The sequence below is a fragment of the Gambusia affinis genome, linkage group LG19 (assembly GCF_019740435.1).
Source record: "Gambusia affinis linkage group LG19, SWU_Gaff_1.0, whole genome shotgun sequence".
NCBI lineage: Eukaryota > Metazoa > Chordata > Actinopteri > Cyprinodontiformes > Poeciliidae > Gambusia > Gambusia affinis.
In genome coordinates this window covers 265,958-286,774 of record NC_057886.1, presented here as the reverse complement: position 1 = coordinate 286,774, position 20,817 = coordinate 265,958, and the positions used below count along the sequence as shown (strand labels likewise).

Sequence of the window (20,817 nt, the reverse complement as noted above, 5' to 3'; positions counted from 1 at the left end):
AAAAGAAAAACTTTTTACCCGTAGACATAATAAATGACACTGTGTACTTTGTTTAGTCTCTAATGAGAAACTGAATGTTATGTAATTGATGTATGCAGTTCTGAAGGATTGTTTCCACAGAATCATGCTACAATATAAAATAATAAGAAAGCTTTATTTATTATTCTTTTGATCCACATAAAAATACAGCTCCCCTAGTGATGATAGTAATTTCCAGTTCTTCAAAGCAAAAACAAACAGCCAACTGTCTGTTTATGAAAAACAATGAATTGGTTCTGCAGATGCTTTAGAAAAAAGTCTTGATTCAGTCCTGCAAAACAAGGAAGAAAACATGTTAAATGATACTAAAATAGTGTTTTTATGATCAGTCAGCAATAATAATAATAATTATAGCTGCAAATAGCTGCTGTGATGTTGTGGTGGCTACAGGTTTTCCTGTCTCGCCATCCATCGCTGTCGGAAATTCTCTCACTTGTCCCCTTGGAGGTGCATTTGGTGAATCTTGAAAATGGCAATCAGTCCAGTTCAGTATAAATCCAGCAAAAATTCTCTAAGGTTTGGCTAAAGACTGATTTTGTGCAGAGGAGTTATTCTCACTTCCTGTTTCATGGTGAATAACTGGTGAGGACTTCCTGTAGGCTTCTGAATACATCATGTGTGGTTATCATGGGTTAGTGTATACAGTTTGAACATTATACACAGGGAGAACCTGGAGGAGTCACCTAATAATTCCCAGTTTCTACTGAGGGGAAGGCGCTTAAGTGATGTCATGAAACTACCACACCAAAGTGTGTACCAGTACTCCTTTAATGCACAAAAATTCTGGTAGAGATGACATATGAGGGAAATTTGGCTGTTGGAGTATTCCATGGGGCACACTGGTGTCAAATTCCAGTATAATTCTATTTGCCTCTTTAGAGGTTAATAAATGTCATTCATATCCAGTTTGGTACAAAGTAGATGATGCACCAAACTCATCATCTTATAACACAGGTTGAAATTTGCCTTTTTGCCACACCCAGATGTCAGTGGTAAGAGAAGCATTCAGCTTAATCTTGTTCTATGTCATCAGACTCAGGTTTAAATCAGGATAAATCAAAAAGTAAAAGGAAGACAAGTACTCAGTAAAGCAGGTGAGTTTCAGTTCAAAAGAGGTGGGGCTAAGGTGACGTTACCAACTGACAATATGAATGTGATGAGTGCTGATCATTGGAGGGAATATATAGAATGACAGAAAACTTTATTAATCCCTTTGGGTCGTTTCTGTCTCCCATACTGTACTCTAGATATGCATAAGACACTTAAAGCATTAAATAAAAAAAATAACATTAACATCCCAATATTATAGTCAGTTTGTTTCTGTTGTATTCCTGTTATTTCTCCTCCCTCCTAGTGAGGAGTTGAACAGATTAATTGTGCAAGGAACAAAGGAGTTCCTCAATCTGTTAGTTTGCACTTGGGAAGCAGCAAACTCCCACAAAACCCACTTTGCTGGCTGCTAATAACAGTGTGCAGAGGTTGGCAAGCATTATCCATAATAATTAAAAGTTTCTGCAATGTTCTCCTCTGCCATTGTTGCCAGAAAGTCCACCAGCCTTGTGCTGACTGAACCAGTCTGCCTGATTTGTTTCTCCAGTCTGAAAACGTCAGTCTTGGCGATGCTTCCAGCCCAACACACCATCATACGACAAGACGCAGTAACACTTTAGAAGGGATGCGATAAGACTGACATGACACTGTCATAAACATGACATAACACCTGTCATGAACACTTGACTGTTCTTAGCAAGTGTCATTTGGTAAATGAGGACACTTTTAATACAAAGTTGACATTGTTTAAAGTATGTCATGTATCTCTGTGCATTATTATATTACTCTGTCATTTGTTGTTAGTCTTAACTGCGACTGTCATGAGACCATAACTAGTAGTTTTAGAACACTTTGTACTTGTGTAAGACTCGTGGGTGTCCAGATACTGTGATTCTCCTTTGTAGAATAATCTACAGAAACAATTGAGCTATTTCTCAGTGTTGAACATTTCATTTCTTTTCCACTACTCAGTCAGCTGTCCAGTGCTCAGCTGTCCCTGAACGTTCGCTCTTCCCCCCATCCGGGGAACCTTTCAAAATAAAACCTTTCCAAAACATTTTACATTTTCATAACTCCAATTTTCACTCTTACACTACTTCCTCCTTACAACAAAAGAAGCATCCCTGCTTCAAACATAACAAATAAAATGGGCTAATTTAGTACAACAAGAAAGCAGCCATTTTCATAAACCAGAATTATACTATTATGTGCTATTATGATTGAACTGTTAACACAGGGAAGAAAGGAAGAGAAAAAAAAATCACAACGCGACTTCAAATAAAATAGAAAATACTGACCAGGGCATGAGAGTAATCAAAAGTCATAGCTTAACAGTGAAGAAGAAAAAAAAAACCTTCAGAAGTCAGGGCTGAGAGGGCAGTTAGAGTGAAGGGTGAGGGTGAGGGGTAGATGGCGGAGCATCTGTCACAGGGGACTTATATGGCTTGAGGCAGTTGTAGTGAACAGCTTTGGGTTTAGTTCTGGGGTCAAGTTGGTCTAACACCTCATAGTCAACACCCATGTCTGCCTCAAAATCCTGCCGTTTTAAAACTTTGAAAGGACCAGTGCATCTAGGAGCCAACTTATGCCTAGACAAAGCTGGGATGTCAACCCATTCTAAATCCCCAGGATCATAAGCTTCATGTCTCACTTGCCTGTCATAATAGTGCTTCTGTTGTAAGGCTGCAGCAGCAATGTAAGCAGCTGCAGTGTCAAAAGCAGAACACAGTTTGTTTAGGACACTAGTAGCATACACTTTAGGTGCACATATAGGTGTTTGCCTATTGTTAGTGGGAGTACTAAGGAAAAGATCAGCTGGTAAACAAGCCTCCCTACCATGAACCAAAAAGAATGGGGGGACATTTGTAGTGGAGTGTACAAGAGTGTTGTATGCAAACTCAACCTGCTTCATGTATTCATCCTACTCACCCCCTTTTGAATAAAGGTACTTGGCTAACTGGCTATAGCCCGTTCCACCATTCCATCTGACATTAAATGATATAAGATGTCCTTGTTTTGTGTACACCCATACTTGAACATAGACATTTGATAAGGTCTGAGTCAAACTGACGTCCCTGGTCTGTGTATACGCTGTGGGGAACACTATGGCGACAAATGTAGTCCTCAAACAAACACTTTGCTACAGTAATGGCTCTCTGCTCAGGAAGCGGATAGAGGTTAATGTAATTCATGAAATAGTCTATTGCAACAAGCAAGTATCTGTTTCCATGAGTAGTGAGGGGCAATTCTGTGAAATCCCTCGCTATTTTTTCTAATGGCTTTGAGACAACAAGATGGTCCTGCTGACGGGAAGTTGGTGGCCACCGTGAATCGCACACCACACATTCTAAACACCACTCAGTTATATCTCGAGACATGTAAGGCCAGTAGCCTGAACACACTGTAAAGTCTTTACTGCATCAAAATGTCCAGCCAGAGAATGATCATGTATGTTTGGGGCCGGCACCACATCGACACGGAAGTTAAGATAATCTGAGACAGTGACTCATCCCCTATGTCCTCACCATAATGTTCCAACATCCTAATTTGTGATGTTAAATCAGTCTCTTTGGGCCTCTTCTGCTTCAGGAGTCCATCTTTAGGAAGAACGAGTGGAGACCCCCTATTGTTGGACCAGGCGGTGTACTATGGTTACATGTACACCAGGTGCTGGTCTGAAGTGACCAGTGGGGGAAGGAGAACAGCCTTGTATGCATCCTTTACATTAGTGCACAGTAAATTGGTTATCTTATTTAGTTGACAACCTGGCATAAACCACTCACCAATCATGGTGACATGATTAAAATCTCCAGATATTATTATGAGGGCATCAAGATTTTGCATGTGAAATTGACCTGTGACCCTTTGAATTTTTTTCACAGACAGCAGGTGGCTCCGCCCACAGAGGGCGATCATGTGATTGAACTTCCAAGGAAGATAGTAGGGGCACAGACTGACAGCCAAAATCTCTAGATCAGGCAAAACAACTCTGCCTCCATTGTAATATGTCCAGGGTTACACCAACACTTGACAAATGATCAAACTGCCACCTCTGCTTTTTCCACATTACTTTTTCCAATGGTCAGAGTCACTATGGACTCTGCATCCAGTATGATACCAATTAGACATGTCTCTGTCAGGCTCCACTCATGATAAGTCTGCTGTTTCTCCAACACAGACAACTTGTCCATCTTAATGGGAAGTGAGTTGACCTTCCACATGGATGGTCAACTCACTTCCCATTGTTTTGCAATGCCTCCGGTTAGCAATGCCTCCGGTTAGCAATGCCTCCGGTTATCGGCAAGCCTAGCTTATAGCTTAACCCCAGTTTTGCAGCCCAGATAACTTGTCTGGGATAGTATACCTGCATCCAGCGGGCTCTTTCTGAGGGCCGGCAACGCTTCTCTTGACTAAACGAGAGAGATGACTCTTGTGCACAGGTCTGCTGTACACATATGTAGTTAAAACAAAGGTAAATAAAATAAAATTAAAAGTGCTGAGGAGCAACTGGAATTGCTCCTCAGCACTTTTAACTTACTGTTGGGTTAGGGCAGACTTCCAACAGACCTTTTTCTCGTTTTAAGGGGTTCTAATGAAAAACCAAATTTCAACTCTACATCATCTGATCACGCCCATTTAGAATTCTATTAAAATACAAAAATTCTAGTGGGGGGAGAAATTTGAGTAATATTTGAGGTTTTGTAAATGTTTATTATGGTAATCTGGCCTCTTTTTTGTGTTATATTCATGGGTTTTATATTTTTGGGATTTGTTTTGATATTTTGAAATTATTTGTATTTGCTATTATATTATTTTGAATTCATGTTTTGGTTTTCTCACTTTTTGTGTTTACCTTTGAGACTAGCGTTGCCACCCACAGCCCATCGGGGACGCCCACTTCAGCTGACACAGGTGTTCCTTATTTGAGCAGCATACAAACAGAAAATTGGCAGGATAAAAAGGGTAGTGGAGGGGTTGAGAGAGGCGGATGGACAGAAGGACATAGAGGGCCGGGCAGAGGGTCGCATCCGGCAATAGCCGGAGGCCAGGGACATGTTGGTTGACAGGAATAGCAAAGCAGAGGGCCAAAGCCCACCGATCCGGGAGACGTGGCACCAGTAAATGTGGTTCGCACACAGCTGGGAGGTGTGTAGTTTCCCAGATCTAGCGGTGTGGGCGGAACACGGAAGACCCAGCATTGGCAATCGCTGGAGGTTGAGACCGAAGAAGAATGCCAAGGAGGACCAGGCCCTGGATGATGAGCGCTGGGCGAGTGGCAGAGAAATTAGAACACTTGAACACCGGAGAGGATGGAACACTTGCAAGAGGACCATGTCCCCTCCCTCACCCAAGACTTTATCTCAAGTTTCTTTCCACAGAGGTTTTATTGATTCTGCTGCATGACATTTCCCTGCATGTTTTTAAAGACTTATTTTGTATTAAATTGTCAATCTTAATCGGCTTGTTTTTAAAACTTGCTCAAACTTGCTGCTTTGGTTTTATTTAGATCATACCACTCTGGTCCCACATTTAGACCTCCAAATTAGTGCTTCTTTTGTGCTCTTATGAATATTATTATTCCTCTAGTATTTCCCTGTGCATGACATATGATTGAAACTCTATCCACCAACTTAACCATACTTGACATCTTCAAAAGCCTGGGGGAAGACCTTGCCAATCATTTGCCATAAAACACCCTTCCCACTTACTGGAAGGCTTACTAGACTTGCCGCTAGACTTGTATTAAATTGGACGGAAGGTGAATTGCAAGATTCGCCAAATGCGCTACCTATCGACGAACTTCGAGAATGATGTGAGTGTTCACAAAGGTGACAGGATGATGGTGTTAGAGCTCCAGCAGTTGCCATGAGGCTGGAATGGTGCTGAGCACCAAGGGCTGCCCATTGCTGCATCCAGCTTTAACTTGACATTGTACCTTAAAATTCCAGATCACCATGGCTCCATCCAGGCCTACGCTGCTGTACTTTTCCACTTTGGCTTTCTCCCCTGATACAACACACAGCTGCCTGGAGGTCAAAACATATTACAGTTGTGAGAAATGCTTTCAAAAGTCAGACTAGTTGTACCTCCCAAACAGTGACTAAATGTTGAAAGTCTAAAATTATTATTTTTTAAAAACTCAGATGCAAAATAAATAATTCATTTATTTGTTAAAGCTGATCTATTATAGTTCTTTACCATCAGGAAGTTCATATAATACAGTTAAACGCCTTGGGCTGATCGAAAACGCTGCAGCTAGAGTTCTGATAAAAACTAAAAATTCAGCTTATATTTCTCTTTTAGCTTCTGTTCATTCACTCCCTGTTAAATCTATAATAGAATTTCCTTCTTATCTCTGACCACATACTTGTACCCAAATAGCAAGCAATAATTCACTGTTAAATTATTGTCAAAAAGGTTGATTTTTGGTTGAGGTCGACGATTGACGTCCCCTTCCCTCCTTCTCCTTGTTGTCTGAGTGAGAGAATTGTATTATAAGGCGGGGGTTCATCACATCTTAAATTAAGCACTCTACATTGAGAACAGTCAGTTGTGATTCCGTTTTTGTATATTTTCTTGTCTGTAAATATTATTACTGGCTGTGCAAAACATGCTGACATAAAAATGTCTACAAGCAAAATGTGAACAAGCAGTGGAGCAATCTGACTCCACCTTTTTATGCTAAGTGGTTTGTCCTAAACACACAGTCCTGTTGCTGCTGGCTTATTTGCAACCTGGTTCTGAATTGAATTCTACTCTGAACACTTTTGAGGTTTGGCAATATTACTCTCATTTTAACTGTGTTTATTGAAAACGAAAACTACATTGTTTTGTGCCTATGCTGCAGCCCAATAGGTAAATGTGATATATGTCAACTAACCTAAGATACATATTCATGAACACTAACTGTTATTAATTTAACGGTTCAAGTGGAACTGTATGGTTTCTATGTTTGTTCTCAGACCTATAACCAGTACATTAATATTTTAGCATGTTTCAAAATTTTTCTAATGTTTATTGTATTTCTAATAGGTTCAAACAGGTGCCTTTCTCACTCTTATTTTTGTGTTTTTCAGCTGCTGCTTGGCCATTTGACCCAAAGCTGACTGACAAGGACTACAGGAAAACTGTCAAGAAGTGGCTTTGCTATGCACCAGAGCGGGAGTTATGCATTGCAAGAATCCAAAGTGATGCCAACCAGCTCTGGGTGGACATACCAGAGCTGAGTGTGTGTCCACCCAGTATAAGAACCAAGGAAACTTATACTGTTTCCTTGGTTCATACAGTACAAGGCTTCACCTCCTTTCATGATCAATAGACTGTTGTTCTGACAGTCAAAAAGGAGTGAAATATGTTTGCAGATTTGTGCCTGTTATCTTAATTAAAATATAATATTAATGCCATGTTTTTTTTTAAGTTTGCTTACACACATTTTTGGAAATATGGTAATGCAAGAATTTTGAAGAACATAATGCCCAACATTTGCTAATAAAATTGTGCATTTAACACCAGTGCAGAAACTTTTAACGGAATGTTCTGATGTAGACCTATCATACAAAAAATGTACATGAATCAATATTGATTCCACATCTTTGATCCAATATAAAATCAATATGAATATGCATACACATCAAATAGGTGATGGTTGAATCAACACTGAGAGCTAACATTGATTTAATGTAAAACTATTATGTGCATGTAAATCCACATTCAGATGATGGTTGAATCAACATTGATAAGGTGTCAGTCATGTCACTGACCACTTTCAATATTGTTTCAATATCAGGCCTCAACGTGGATTCACTGTTTATGTTTAACGTTTCAACATTGATTCACTCATGTTTTGCCATCTGGGTATCCCACAATCATATTCATACTGTATACCAAAACTGCTTGGTGCCATTAATAGCTGTCTTGGAGTGCTTAATAAATTGACAATAAATCACTTTTGCCAGATGCTAAATTTCATAAAGTTATCACAAAGGCAAATGATGACTCCATCACTTGTAGCCAGTCTGATTCTAACACAATCTCAAATTCTTTGTTGTAAAAATCTTTAAAAGCTTTTTATCAATATCAGATCATCTCTTGCTCTCGTCACTTAAAAATGGTTCAGGTTGGATAAGATGCAGAAGCTTTCTTCTGATTTGGTTGACATAAAGCAGCAGCTTTAAGGCAGCCATTTAAGGCATTCTGCCAATGCCTTAAAATGCAGGGCTGATTTACAGACTGTTTGACCTCAAAACTGTGTTTTAAAGTGGATTCAATAGCAGCAGGCAAGACACCTAAAGTTTGGTTGTAGATTTAATAAAGAAGGAAAAATAAAAGTAGCCAATGTACAAACATGCAAAAATCTGGAGTACACAAAAGAAATCCAAAGCAAAGCCAGGAAACACAGGGAGAACACAGGGAAGAGATGGGATTTGACAAGAAAAACCAGTGAGTATAGACTGACAAAAAAGTGATCAAATACTGGGAGGTTGACTGCTGGAACAAAGGAACTGAGCTGATGGCTAACAGGTTGCAGGTGTGAGTAAAGGAAGCAGGAGGCAGACTGACTAGAGGGAGAAAAAGATCTGGCACAGGAGGCCATGGGAGAATGCACAGGGCAGCAAGAACGTAATCTAATATAAAGAATAAACAAACTAAAGAAACACAAGAAAACTAGAGAGACAAAGAATAACTACAAACAAGAAATAAACTAGACTAAGGAAGAAGTGAAGTGAAAATGGAAATGAGGCAGAACTAATAGAAAAACATAAGGAACACAAATGACAAAACCTAAAACCAAACACAAACAACCTCAGATCTGAGCAAAAGCAGCTGGTGATGTGAAGCCTCTCCGATTACTTACCAGATCTGCATATTATGAGCATGGCAATAAGGCTGGGAGGCAGCTTGCACACTAATCATATTGCCAAGCTTCCTCACATCTCTTGTATGAAAGGAGATGAGATGAGGAAAGCAAGAGGGCTAAGCAGTTCCTATCAATTCAGTTTTTGGATTATTTTATTCCTCATTATACAGGTCTAAGTTCCCACCAGATGACGTTGACATACATAACTTGCATCAAGCATGCTGGACCAACCACTATCCATTGAAGAATTAACCTTTGCACTGCAACAGAATATCAGGCCTGGATGGGTTTTGTCCAAGAGTTCACATTGCAAGTCATTGACTTGATGGCTTTCCTTAGAAAACTTGTCCAATTCAAATAATTAACTGAAATCGGGTCAAATTGGATCCAAGTTCAATTTAATCAAAATTGAATTTTGTACATTCAAATTGGAATGTATGAAAATAACTGAATCTGTCTTTGTGAGACAGAATTAACTTTTTTTTTTGCAAAGTGCCTTTAGAGGATATATATTTTGAATATAGGCTGGATAGATAAATTGAATTCAATCTATCTAAATGAAAAGGGTTAAACTAAAGTTTGATGACAATTGCAGGACGGTGAGAGAGGCAGTGTCTCCTACATGATGCTGTTCTGATGAAGAGTTTCCAACTCATTGTTATCCTCCTCAGTGGCCTTCTTGTCCAGGTTACGGAAGTGCTGCATGGCTGACAAACTGCCTTTTGATGTCTGCTTTGGGATATCCAGCTTCTTCACACACTCCAGGGTATGTGGACCTGTGTAGGTAAACAGGTAAGGGCAGCAATCGTGGCCCTGAAATGGACAAAGGAGAATAAATCAAGTCAAAGTCAAAGCCACCAGTGAAAATATGTTTGTGTTCATAATGCATTTTAAAGTTTTAAAGTCAGGGAAAAATTACTGGAAGTTGTCAGGATCTGAGGTTATTAAGGTTTTTTTGTTTTGTTTTCTCCAGTGTTTGAATATGTCAAACACTGAAATGTTTCTGTATTACACAATACATACAAGCAGTGAGCAGGTATAATTTACCGCAGCAACAATATCTGTAGAGTTGACATAAAGGACACTCAGCAGTGGCAGAAGGTCTGTGGTTAGCTGGGTTACCCTGAGTACAAAGATGGGATAGGCTGTAGTATGACATGGACTGCATTATTTAACACTCATTGGTCTTTCAGATGAAGTAATGACTATACTCACTCCTTCCCCTGTGCTGCATCAACCACAGTGAGGCTGCTGTTGTGAGCCACCCAGGCCAATTGGTCCCCACTAGGGGAGAAGGAGACACTGTGCACCCACCCACCACAGTCTTTATGCTCCAACAGCAACTCCCCAAAAGGCATCTTGGTCCCCCAAGCTGTGGGGCCTGGTTTGTCCTCGATTTCCTTGATGTAGGTTGAGAAAATCCTGAGAAGTACAGAGAGCTGCTATAGAATCTGCTGATTTGTAGCAGTTTTGCAACAGCTTTAACAGCTACACTGATCTAAGGTAATTGAATAAACATTTTCAGATAGCAACACTAACTTTAAAAAAAAAGTCAGAAAGGGTTTAAAACTGTTACAAAAAATGTGAATGTTTTTGTTTCTTAGCTGATACATAAAGTTTGGTCTTACCTGCAGTGAAGATCTGCAGACCCAGCTGCCAGTAGAATGTTGTTGGGATGCCAGTCTAGACTGAGAACTGTTGAACGGATGGACTTCTTAATGTGCTTGCTCAGCCACCTGAGATAGACAAAAACTCTGTGTCTGATCTGCTGAAAATCCTAACAATCAGCTTATCAAATAATGCTCCACACTTATAAGATTATGGAGAGCAAATCATGTCAAGACTGGCAATTAATATGGAAATAAACAGTTTTATAAGGTCAATGTGCAAATAGTGCATGACAAAGGTCTTTCCCAATGTATTTGATTACACTTTGTGGCACAAATTTATGTTTAGTGTTTCCAATATGTAACTGTACTGGACTTTATTGTAACGTAACTTTATTCCATTTTCCACTGTATGTATTTAATTAGTTTCCTTTTCATCTTTTCACACAGTGAATTAAATGCACCTTGCTGACAACATATGGAAGAGTTATGGGCAGAATATTTTGGAGCATGTCTGGTTCAAAAGCACATTCAAACTTTGGCTAAAACAGCTCTTTTAATTCCAGTCTCCAGTGTGGCAGCAGAGTGTAGATTAGTGTTTAAATCAATAGCCCAACCCAATTCCAAAATTCAGATTTCTTTGGCATGTTAAAGAGGCTTAGGCTTTTGACATGCAGAACAGAGGAAACTACACAAGAATTCTATGTTATATTAATACATGGGCTAACTAGAGGAGTAGGCAGTTTATTATTGAGGAAAGAAAGAAAAGGCTGCCATGAAGAGGGCATGTAGGGCAGCCTGGAGAATCTAGCTGGTTCAAGTTCAGGGAGGCTAGCTTAGCTCCAGACAGAGCACTGGGAAGCCCACTTACTGGGGCTGATGCTGCAAACTGGTCCATGACACAGAGAAGGGACTGGAGCTGTGGAGGAGGACAGAGAGCAGAATGTCTGGCATAGGTGGTGGTGGCTCGCTGATTGTTACTGCAAACATTGCCTGGCATTGCCATTCAACCTCCTCCATCAGCAACATCAAGTCGATCGTAGGGATTACAAGTGACCAGTCCCCCAGAGCGACGATACATTTTGAGGCTACCTTGAGTAGTCTCTGGAGAGAGCAGGGTTGAGCCAATGTATCATAGTATTCTTTAATAGTCCATTGAGGAGGTTCAAAAATAGTTTGGTCCATGTTGTCCTTTCTTTAGCGCAGACCTCACCGTAGTTCTGGTCGGGTCCTTCTCTCATGAATTGTGGTTTTGTGGTGAGGATGAGACGCGGTGGAACCAGGTTGTAATGAACTTTGTTAACTTCATTTAAAAATGAAGTTAACAAAGTTCAGGCAGCACAGGAAAGCAAAATAGCAAGGAGCTCAGACACTGGTAGCAAATGGAAAGGTGTTACACAGGAACTAGGCAGACAGGCTGAAATCAAACAAGGACCCAACAGAGAACAGGTGACACAGATCGGGTAGTATACACAGGGGAGTAATCAGGGTAATGAGGAACAGCTGGGAACAATTAATGGGTAGATATGACAACACAAGGACTAAATTAACAAGGAACACAGATACTATTCCACACCATAGGTTTGCCACTTGACCACGCCTCCCAAAGATTCTCAAAAACTAAAGATTTTTCTGACTTTTACTCCCCCTCCTTAATTGCATACTGAACAAGAATTAAACCAATACCTCAACATCCCAAAGTTCAAACTTTGTAAACTTGGAAATTTGCCCTGTCCCCCAAAATGGTTGCTTTTCTGTGCATTTTAAGACATACCTCCAAGAAACTATTTTTCTTGTCTTAAGGGGATGTACCCAGGTACCAAGTTTCAAACCTCCATTGTCTGTGATTTTTGGCCTATCTGAATATAGGGTAAAGCACTTTGGTGTCCTCTGAACTTGATACAGCGCCATTTACTGTTTTTTGGTGTGTACAAGTAGAACATGATGGAATTATCAGAATGACTGACAGCGTCAAAAATGCTGGACAACAAAAAGTCTGTACTCTGCTTGGTGTCATCATAATCATCATAACCCTGCTCACCAGTCATTCTCTTTTTCAAAGTAGCAGACAGAGATGAGCCGAGCTCCACTCCCCAAGGCAAACTTGTTCTCCAGCGGGGACCATTTCACACAGGTGGCAGCACGGTTGATACGCACCAGGACGAGAGTGGGCTTCCACACACCATCTTTCAGCGTCCACACATAGGCATTACGATCAGAGGCACAGGTCACAATACGGTTGGACACAGGCGCCCAATCAACACCTGTGGACAGCAGATTCTCCTGTTAGCAAAAACACTTCACTTTAAGTCTTAAATTATCTGGAGGAAAAACTGTGTAACGTCCTTCGTCAAACTTTTCCTTGAACAGAGGTGTTCAAGGAAAGGTGTCCATTGTCTTCTTTACATACACCATAGGGTCCATATCTTATCGTATAACATGTGTAAACCAGTGAAATGCAGTCCTCTTCAGGTGTGGAAACAGTACCTGTGATGCGTCCACTGTGCTCAGTCAGCTCATGAATCTTATGCCAGTCTTTGCCTTTCTTCTCATAAATGTTCACCACATTGTTGTTAGGACTCACAGCAATTTCTGCAAGAGTGCATGTTCAAACATGTAATGTTGATACAATGACACAAAAACACTGTCAAATATATTATAGAGAAAACCATAGTCATCTGTGGAGAAATCACAGGTTTCTTCAGTTCAAATCAATCTGCTTACTGGTGACATTGTTTGGATTTTCTTTCTTATTTTACTATTTCTGGTTTGCAGATATGTGCTTTTAGAGTTTGTACTGCGTTACTTTATGTTCAATTCTGTTCAAAAATACTTATACCAAAGGAAAATGATAAATATTTATGTGTTTTATATTATCATTAAGTTCGTTCTTCTTGAAACTATTAATGGCTTGTTCTGCAACCAGAGTAACTAGGCCTGTAAAGAATTTCTTTTATTCATTGTTGATCTCCACTGGTTCTCATTGAATTGGCAGTAAACATGTAAATTATTGTTTAAAAAATTACCCAGTTATCATAAACAGAGCCTAAAAAGTGAGCTGACACAATGCCTTACAGCTAATACTTAAATAATGAATATTCTTTATGAATACATTATTTTTAAGCTGTTGTATGTGATAAAGTCCAATTGTCTATTATTAAAATGTTAAACTGAATATAGATAGCAAACATAAAAATGTGTTCTCTGTGAACATTCTATTAAGCATGCAGCTACAAATAGTCCATTGCTGAAATATACTTTTAAAACCTAGCAAGACTAGCACATGAATTTCAGACAAAAAATTACATACTTAACAGTATTTGTTAATGTCAATAAATGTAACAGCAATCAGAAATAGCAATTCTATGTTATTCCAACTAACACAGGGGTGAGCTGTAGAGCAAGCCAGAGCTTATGCATTCTATAGTGGAACCATTTGTAATAATAACCCACAGCTGAAATGCAGCTACATGTCTGCATTAAAGCTCTTTCGCTCCATTTCCTGTATTGATAATTGGATTCTATGTGGTTGTCCTGGTAACATTACAACAAAATGGACAGGAAGAATGCATAGGCACACAGGAATTGAATTGGCCTTTTTGTTTTTGAAATAAACCAACACTGTATAGTGAAAAAATATCAAGGCTGGCAACATTTTATCCCACAGAAATGATTAAATGTTGATATGAATGCAGTTTTACGTACGAGACCTATCTTTGTTCCAGGCGTGGCAGGAGAGCGGCTCAAGCCCAAAGCTATGGAGCGACATGTCTGAGCAGGACCGGGAGAGGCTGTTGGAATGTGGCTGTTTTGTAGATGTCCTGCTGAAGAAAAACAACAACTACTGTTTAGTTTAAGAAAAAAATATTTTAAAAACAAGCAAAAAGCCTCTTTATTTGTTGTCTGTAGGAAGTACATGACTCAAGAAACAAAACACTTAATTGCACACATTTAAAAGATATATACCATCTTTTAGTTTTCCAAGTGTAGTTTATTTTGTTAATTTCACTGGCAGACTTCTTCACCTCTGTTGCAAAGTGATCCATAGCCTTAAGATAAGCTTGTCTTTATGACATAGTGTTCACACAAAGAGAAATGTAATGTAAATGCGACTGTTGGTCAATGATAAGCAATGTAGTTGAAGCGGTAAAAACTGTTTAATGTGATTTAAACTGTTAGATAACATTGGAAACATTGTTGGAAACATGTAGAATTTATATCTGTGATTTGACAGCCTGAAACTAAATATCTGGTACAGGTACCCTTTGCTAGGTTTTTCATAACCTAAGCAAGCCTACTGTGTCAGATTACTCCAAATAGGTTTCAGATGGAATTATGCTTTAATCTTGCCATATTCAGTAAATGGAAAGCATAAACCAAAAGGTTTCCTGGTACTGCTGCTTAAAACAGTGAAAGGTAATACTTTGCTTACCTTTAGTATGTAAGGTCGTCACTTGAATTAGTGGTGAGGGTGAGGAAAAGCAGAGCGGTATTCGTGGACTCTGGACAGTCTACACGAATGAAGCTATGCAGTCTGGCTGCAGTGAAGGAAATGGCTGTGATGTAACTGGAAGGAGTGGAATAAGGGTGGGTGTGTTCGCTAATAGCAGTTGAGCAACCAACTCATCTGTAAAGGACACATCTTTGTTGTGGAAGACCAAAACTGTCACAATTAAAAATATAAGCAGAAATATATTTTCTTTTTCTTTTTCCTAATACATGTGTTTGTTGTTTTTAAATTTCTTTGTCTCTGTTGGGAGTCCAGGTTGTTGAGTTGTTTTGGTAGTTTGATTTCATTCTAGTTTTATTATTTTGTGTTACTTTCCTATTTTAGTTAGGTCTGTCTTGTTCCTCTTTTCCTTAGTTCATTCTTCTGGGTGTTTTCACTTTTGTTTATTTGTTATAGTTATTTTTTCTCGCTCCAATTTTTTTGTCGTTAGTGTAGCTATTCTTTAGTGTTACATTTATTTCCTTTTCTCTTGTGTACTCATCCTTACTCCATGTGCCACTTTCTCTTTTCCTATCCTCACTCTGCCTCCTTCTGCCATCACTCTCACCATCCATCCATCCATCCATCCATTTTCTGTTCACCCTGCTGCCTATCTCCAGCTACGTTCCGGGCGAGAGGCGGGGTACAACCTGGACAGGTCGCCAGTCTGTCGCAGCAATCACTCTCACCTGAAACTTATCTCATCCTTTGTCTTAGTATTCTACCTCCCAGTAAATAAGCTTTTCTTTCTCACCCACTACTCACTGGATCTTCTTGTTAACTTTCTCATCATTTGCTTTGCATCATTGGTTCATCCATCCATCCATTCATTTTCTAATCACCCTTTGTCCCTAATGGGGTCGGGAGGGTTGCTGGTGCCTATTTCCAGCTGCGTTTTGGGCAAGAGGAGGGGTTCACCCTGGACAGGTGGCCAGTCTGTCGCAGGGCAACACAGAGACACACAAGACAAACAACCATCCACACACACACTCACACTCACACCAAGGGAGAATTTAGAGAGACCAATTAACCTGACAGTCATGTTTTTGGACTGTGGGAGGAAGCCGGAGAACCCGGAGATAACCCACCATGCACAGGGAGAACATGCAAACTCCATGCAGAAAGACCCCGGGCCGGGAATCGAACCCAGGACCTTCTTGCTGCAAGGCAACAGCTCTACCAACTGTGACACTGTGCAACATCATTGGTTCATGTGTATTTAATTAATTTAAGTTACATTCTGTCTACAGTGCTAGTTTTCTTGAAGCATAGCTTTTTTCCAAGTACGTATATACATTATTCTAGATAGATCAACTCCTCAAAGGTAATATAATTTTCTGGCCATTTTTTAGACGATCATGGTGTACACAGAATTTTCAGAGCCATATTCTGTTTTTCTCTTTTCTCATTTGTGAAACCTAAAAGGCTTCAGTTTAATAATGACTATTAACTGTATTTTGTCTTGATGTATTTTTTTGTTATTAGAGTGTGTGTCTACCTGTCTTTGTTACGCCACCTTCAAACATCAACAATGTCAGCAGCAACAACATCTCAGCACCATATTCTTGAATTTCAGGTCCAAATCAGACTCATCAGTGGTGGACCACACAACTTATTGTATGCTCCATAGAGACTGCTGTTTTATGATCTACAACTGTCTTCAATGAAATCCTCATCATCTAACACCCTTGGCTAATCCAGACTCCATCTCCATACTGTCACATCACTGAAATCATCAATGATGAAACATTGATTAACAGCAAGGTCTTAGACTTTATGGTGGCCCTTCCTAATGTATTGATAATAACATGAACACATAAGCCTCAATTTGTAGTTTTCTAAGCTTTATTATTCATTTAAATTAGTTTACCTTGTGTTTCTTCCATGTTATTTTCTAACAAACTGAAGGACTTAGGCCATCTTGCTTGGAACTTTTATCAACTCTCTACAAAGATTAGGCAAAAGGTATAAACCTTTCCTCATCTCCACATTTACCTGCTCTATGTGATTCTGTCTTTAGGGCAAAACTTTCTTCTGTTTTGTATCTCTAATAAAATAAAAATTAAAGAATACTATTGGGATATGTTCTATTTCATAATATTTTGTAAAAAAAAATGTAATCATTCTGTTATTTACATTAACAATTTTTATATTTGATATTCAGTGCTCATAACTTAAGCTAACAAGTGATCTTGTTACAATACTGAGCATATTTCTTCAAACACATCATGCCAAAAATCTTTCTTTTTTTTTTTACTTTGACTTGTTTAAGTCTTGTTTCTTTTGCAATTTTCACCAAAAGCATTCAACAATCATACTTGCATTTTCCCAGGAATTGCATATTTCTAGTTCACTGTGCTTTCTCAAACCTTTCTCTGCACGCTCAAAACTAGCCTCTGCTTGCATCAAATGTCCGCCTGAGCAAATTCTATATAGTATTTTTTCGCTTCCTGAACAAATGCTATAAATGCTATATTCTTTTCTGCTCTCTCTCTCTAAAAAAGTACAGTCACCTGGCAACCTCTCAGCCAATAGAATGAAAGTGTTTTACTGGGTGCGATTGTTTCCTTCAAGTTGGTGTGCATGTGTGGCTACTGTTGATTGTAGCAACCTGTGCTGCCCGCTTGGTGTAGTGAGAAACAACAACCTCAACTTTCTGCTCTGTGTTAAAACTTAGAGATAAGGATTTTTTCCACACAGTCTGTGATCAATAGCTTTGCACTGACTTATATGACAGACAGTAAGTCTATGTTCTCTTCCTCACTAAATATCCACCAGCAGTGGAGTACTGATCAAACAGTGGTTGTTCATCCAACCACAGAAAATGGATCCAATGAATCAACCATGTTACAACGTAGTCACGACATTCTATCTGTCCATCTATCTATCATATAAAATTCTAAACCATTCTTAAGTAACAAAACACCATAATCATACCTATTATTTGCTCAAATAGAGCATACATTTTGAGTATAAGCAAGTTTTGTGAAGAAAGACATGAGTTTCTGCTTTCAAACTGAAAATGTGTGCTCTCAATTTATGGCTAAAATATACAATTCTATACAATTCTAAATTATTTTTAACTAAAAACCATCATAATCACACCTGTTATTTGCTCAAATAAACAATTTCAAGAGATTGAAGGGACAATCTCTTGTTTATCTGTTGGTGCAAAGACAGCAACAACAGAAGATCCATTGTAACGGAGCCTATAAAATGTATTTTCTTATCAGCTCCTTTGATAGAGACAAATGGTATGTTTTGGATGTAAATAAGTACTTGTTTTGTTTTAGCCTGATTTCATGTTGTGAATTCTCTTTGAAGGTTTACCTTCAGTTATGTTTTGCTTTTGTTCTAAAACAGACTTCTACCACTTAGTCCTGTGTTTTAATCCACAGAACAATAATGTGGTGAAAATTAAATAAAGTGTGAATGGCAAGTGAGAAGAAACTCAACAACCGTAGATGACAATAATTACAATTAAGTTGCTAATAAGCTGGCTCTGGCTGGACAACAACTTTAAAATCGTAAGATATAACCGCTTACGTCTGCACACAGAGCACTCCTTTTTTTATGGCGGTTGGCAAAACACTGGGCACCCTCTCTATGTGAGATGTTATTGCGCCCTCTGCTGTGCAGCCTCTACTGTGCAGCCTCTACTGTGCATGCATGACACTTTCAGGTTGCTTGCGGTTCACACAGGAGATCCCATACAAGTCGCATATATTTCGAAATGTGGACAACTACACACACAAAAAAATCTAATTTCACAAAAAAATTCGGAATTCAGCATTGAGGCCTGCAGTGAGAACATAGCCAGACAGAATATGCCTTTAGACAAACTTTTTTGGAGGGAAAATCTACTCTAACAGGCTTGGTAGCAATAACAGGAAGCAGGTTTCCTGAGTTAATCTTGCTTCTGTTTCCTGCACTGTCTGTATAATTTACCATCACAACCTTGAAAGATACATACACAAACACATGAGAATCTTGGGCTGAACAACAAACAAATGTTCACCATGTTTTTAGCAAAATCAAAATTTCTCTCTAGTGTTAACAAGATTTAAAGTGCTAAAAATACTTTAAATTAATGTCATTAGATGTATGCCTTTATGCAACAATATAGTGAACAGCCAAACACTAAATGGCAAAGAAAAAGGACATTGACATCCTTGCACAAAGAGGTGTTTGTATAAAATCTTTGTCATCTGGAGGAAAATTCTGTTTGGTTGCTCCACGTTTTTGTTTGTGTAATATATATTGAATAATTCTCCCCGTTGTGTTAAGGAAGTGAGAGCAGGGTTCTCTGGAGAGGACATTTCTGATCCAACTCCACGATGTCCACAAACTGGAAACATACATACATACATAAGCCGCACCGGTAGGGTTGCCATCCATCCCGTATACGGAATTCGTCTCGTATTTGGCTTTATGATTGTCTATAGCGGGGTTTTCTCCTCATTTTTGAATGAAATTAGAAAAAAGAAAAGAAAAGAAAGAATATATATATATATATATATATATATATATATATATATATATATATATATATATATATATCTACATATATATGTAGATATAGATCTATCTATCTATCTATCTATCTATCTATCTATCTATCTATCTATCTATCTATCTATCTATCTATATATATATAATATATGAGGCATTTTGGTGAACACAATCGATTTTTTAACTTACCTTTGAAATCTTTCATGAAGCATCTGAATAATTCTATAGGTGCTTTTCTTTTAGCATTGCTTGTATTCTAATGAACTTTCTTGTTGTTCTAATCTGTACTGTAATATACAGTACAAATCTGTACTGTATGCTTCCACTCCACAATCTGATGTTACATTGTTGTGGATGTATTTCATTACTACTTTAAATGATTGAAATAATATTTTTATATTACCATATATAAGCTAATTTATCTACTTTTATTGATGTGTTGGTGATATTAAACTGTGATAACTTGAATGATGTTGTACAACATAGAAAAATTTAAGATGACTAAAGATCCCTTGAAGTTGTAGTTTTAAGCTAATAGATATTAGCATACTGGATTTTAAGCTGCTGTACTCTGCCCTCATTCTAGGTCAGGTTTTTTGTTATGTTGCACTGTTTGGCCTATCGTGCTGCAGAGACAACATGATCACCTTTCCAGAACTGGATGGTGAGCCTCAGCCCAAAGAACCTAAAAAACTAGTAGATTGTGACCCGACTGGTAACGAACAGGGAGTCTTTGAATGAACAAAGGGGTTGCACCAACTAGTCGACTACTTGATTGTGTAGTCTCCAATGACTGGGCAGCAGTGCGATTTAAAGCTGCATTAGCTTCTTTCCAAGTGCTCTGGCACTTACGGATGTGGTGTTGAGCTGACGTGAGGGCATTCCGAGGTTCATCTGAAGGAAGGAGAGGAGGCTGATAACACTCAAATGGAGATAGGCCAGAAGCGGAGGAAATGTGGCAGCTATGGGCATACTCAACCCAAGGCAGATGGGAGGACCATGGTGAGGGGTTGGAGGAGCACAGACAAAAAAGTATAGATTCCATCTCCTGATTCATGCTCTTGGTTTGCCCATTGGTCTGAGGGTGAAAAGCAGAGGACAAAGACACTTTGGCCACAAATGCACCACAAAAATCTTTCCAAACCCTGGAGTTGAACTGGGGCCCCCTGTCAGAAAAGATTTCTGCAGGAATCCCATGGAGTCTGAAAATATGTTTAATAAGCAAAACATCGGTTTCTGTAGCAGTTGTCAATTTTCTAAGG

General features: G+C 38.9%; 1 protein-coding gene across 3 annotated transcripts; it reads right to left on the bottom strand.

Annotated features, from left to right (window-relative positions):
• Positions 1-135: 135 nt before the first annotated feature.
• zgc:86896 (uncharacterized protein LOC415190 homolog) lies at positions 136-15,111 on the bottom strand. 3 transcript variants are annotated; one of them, XM_044100070.1, is made up of 10 exons: positions 14,987-15,111; positions 14,260-14,378; positions 13,042-13,146; positions 12,596-12,818; positions 10,576-10,683; positions 10,163-10,369; positions 9,995-10,070; positions 9,570-9,760; positions 6,026-6,116; positions 136-310 (listed from the first exon to the last, which is right to left on the bottom strand). In XM_044100070.1, the coding sequence occupies exons 2-10, from the start codon at positions 14,321-14,323 to the stop codon at positions 305-307; spliced, it is 1,071 nt and encodes a 356-aa protein (XP_043956005.1). In that variant the 5' UTR covers positions 14,324-14,378; positions 14,987-15,111; the 3' UTR covers positions 136-304. The 3 variants fall into 3 exon arrangements, with proteins under 3 accessions (XP_043956005.1, XP_043956006.1, XP_043956007.1); XM_044100071.1 differs by having other exon boundaries at positions 14,260-14,375; positions 14,987-15,100; XM_044100072.1 differs by lacking the exons at positions 12,596-12,818; positions 13,042-13,146; positions 14,260-14,378; positions 14,987-15,111 and adding an exon at positions 11,426-11,996.
• Positions 15,112-20,817: the final 5,706 nt, after the last annotated feature.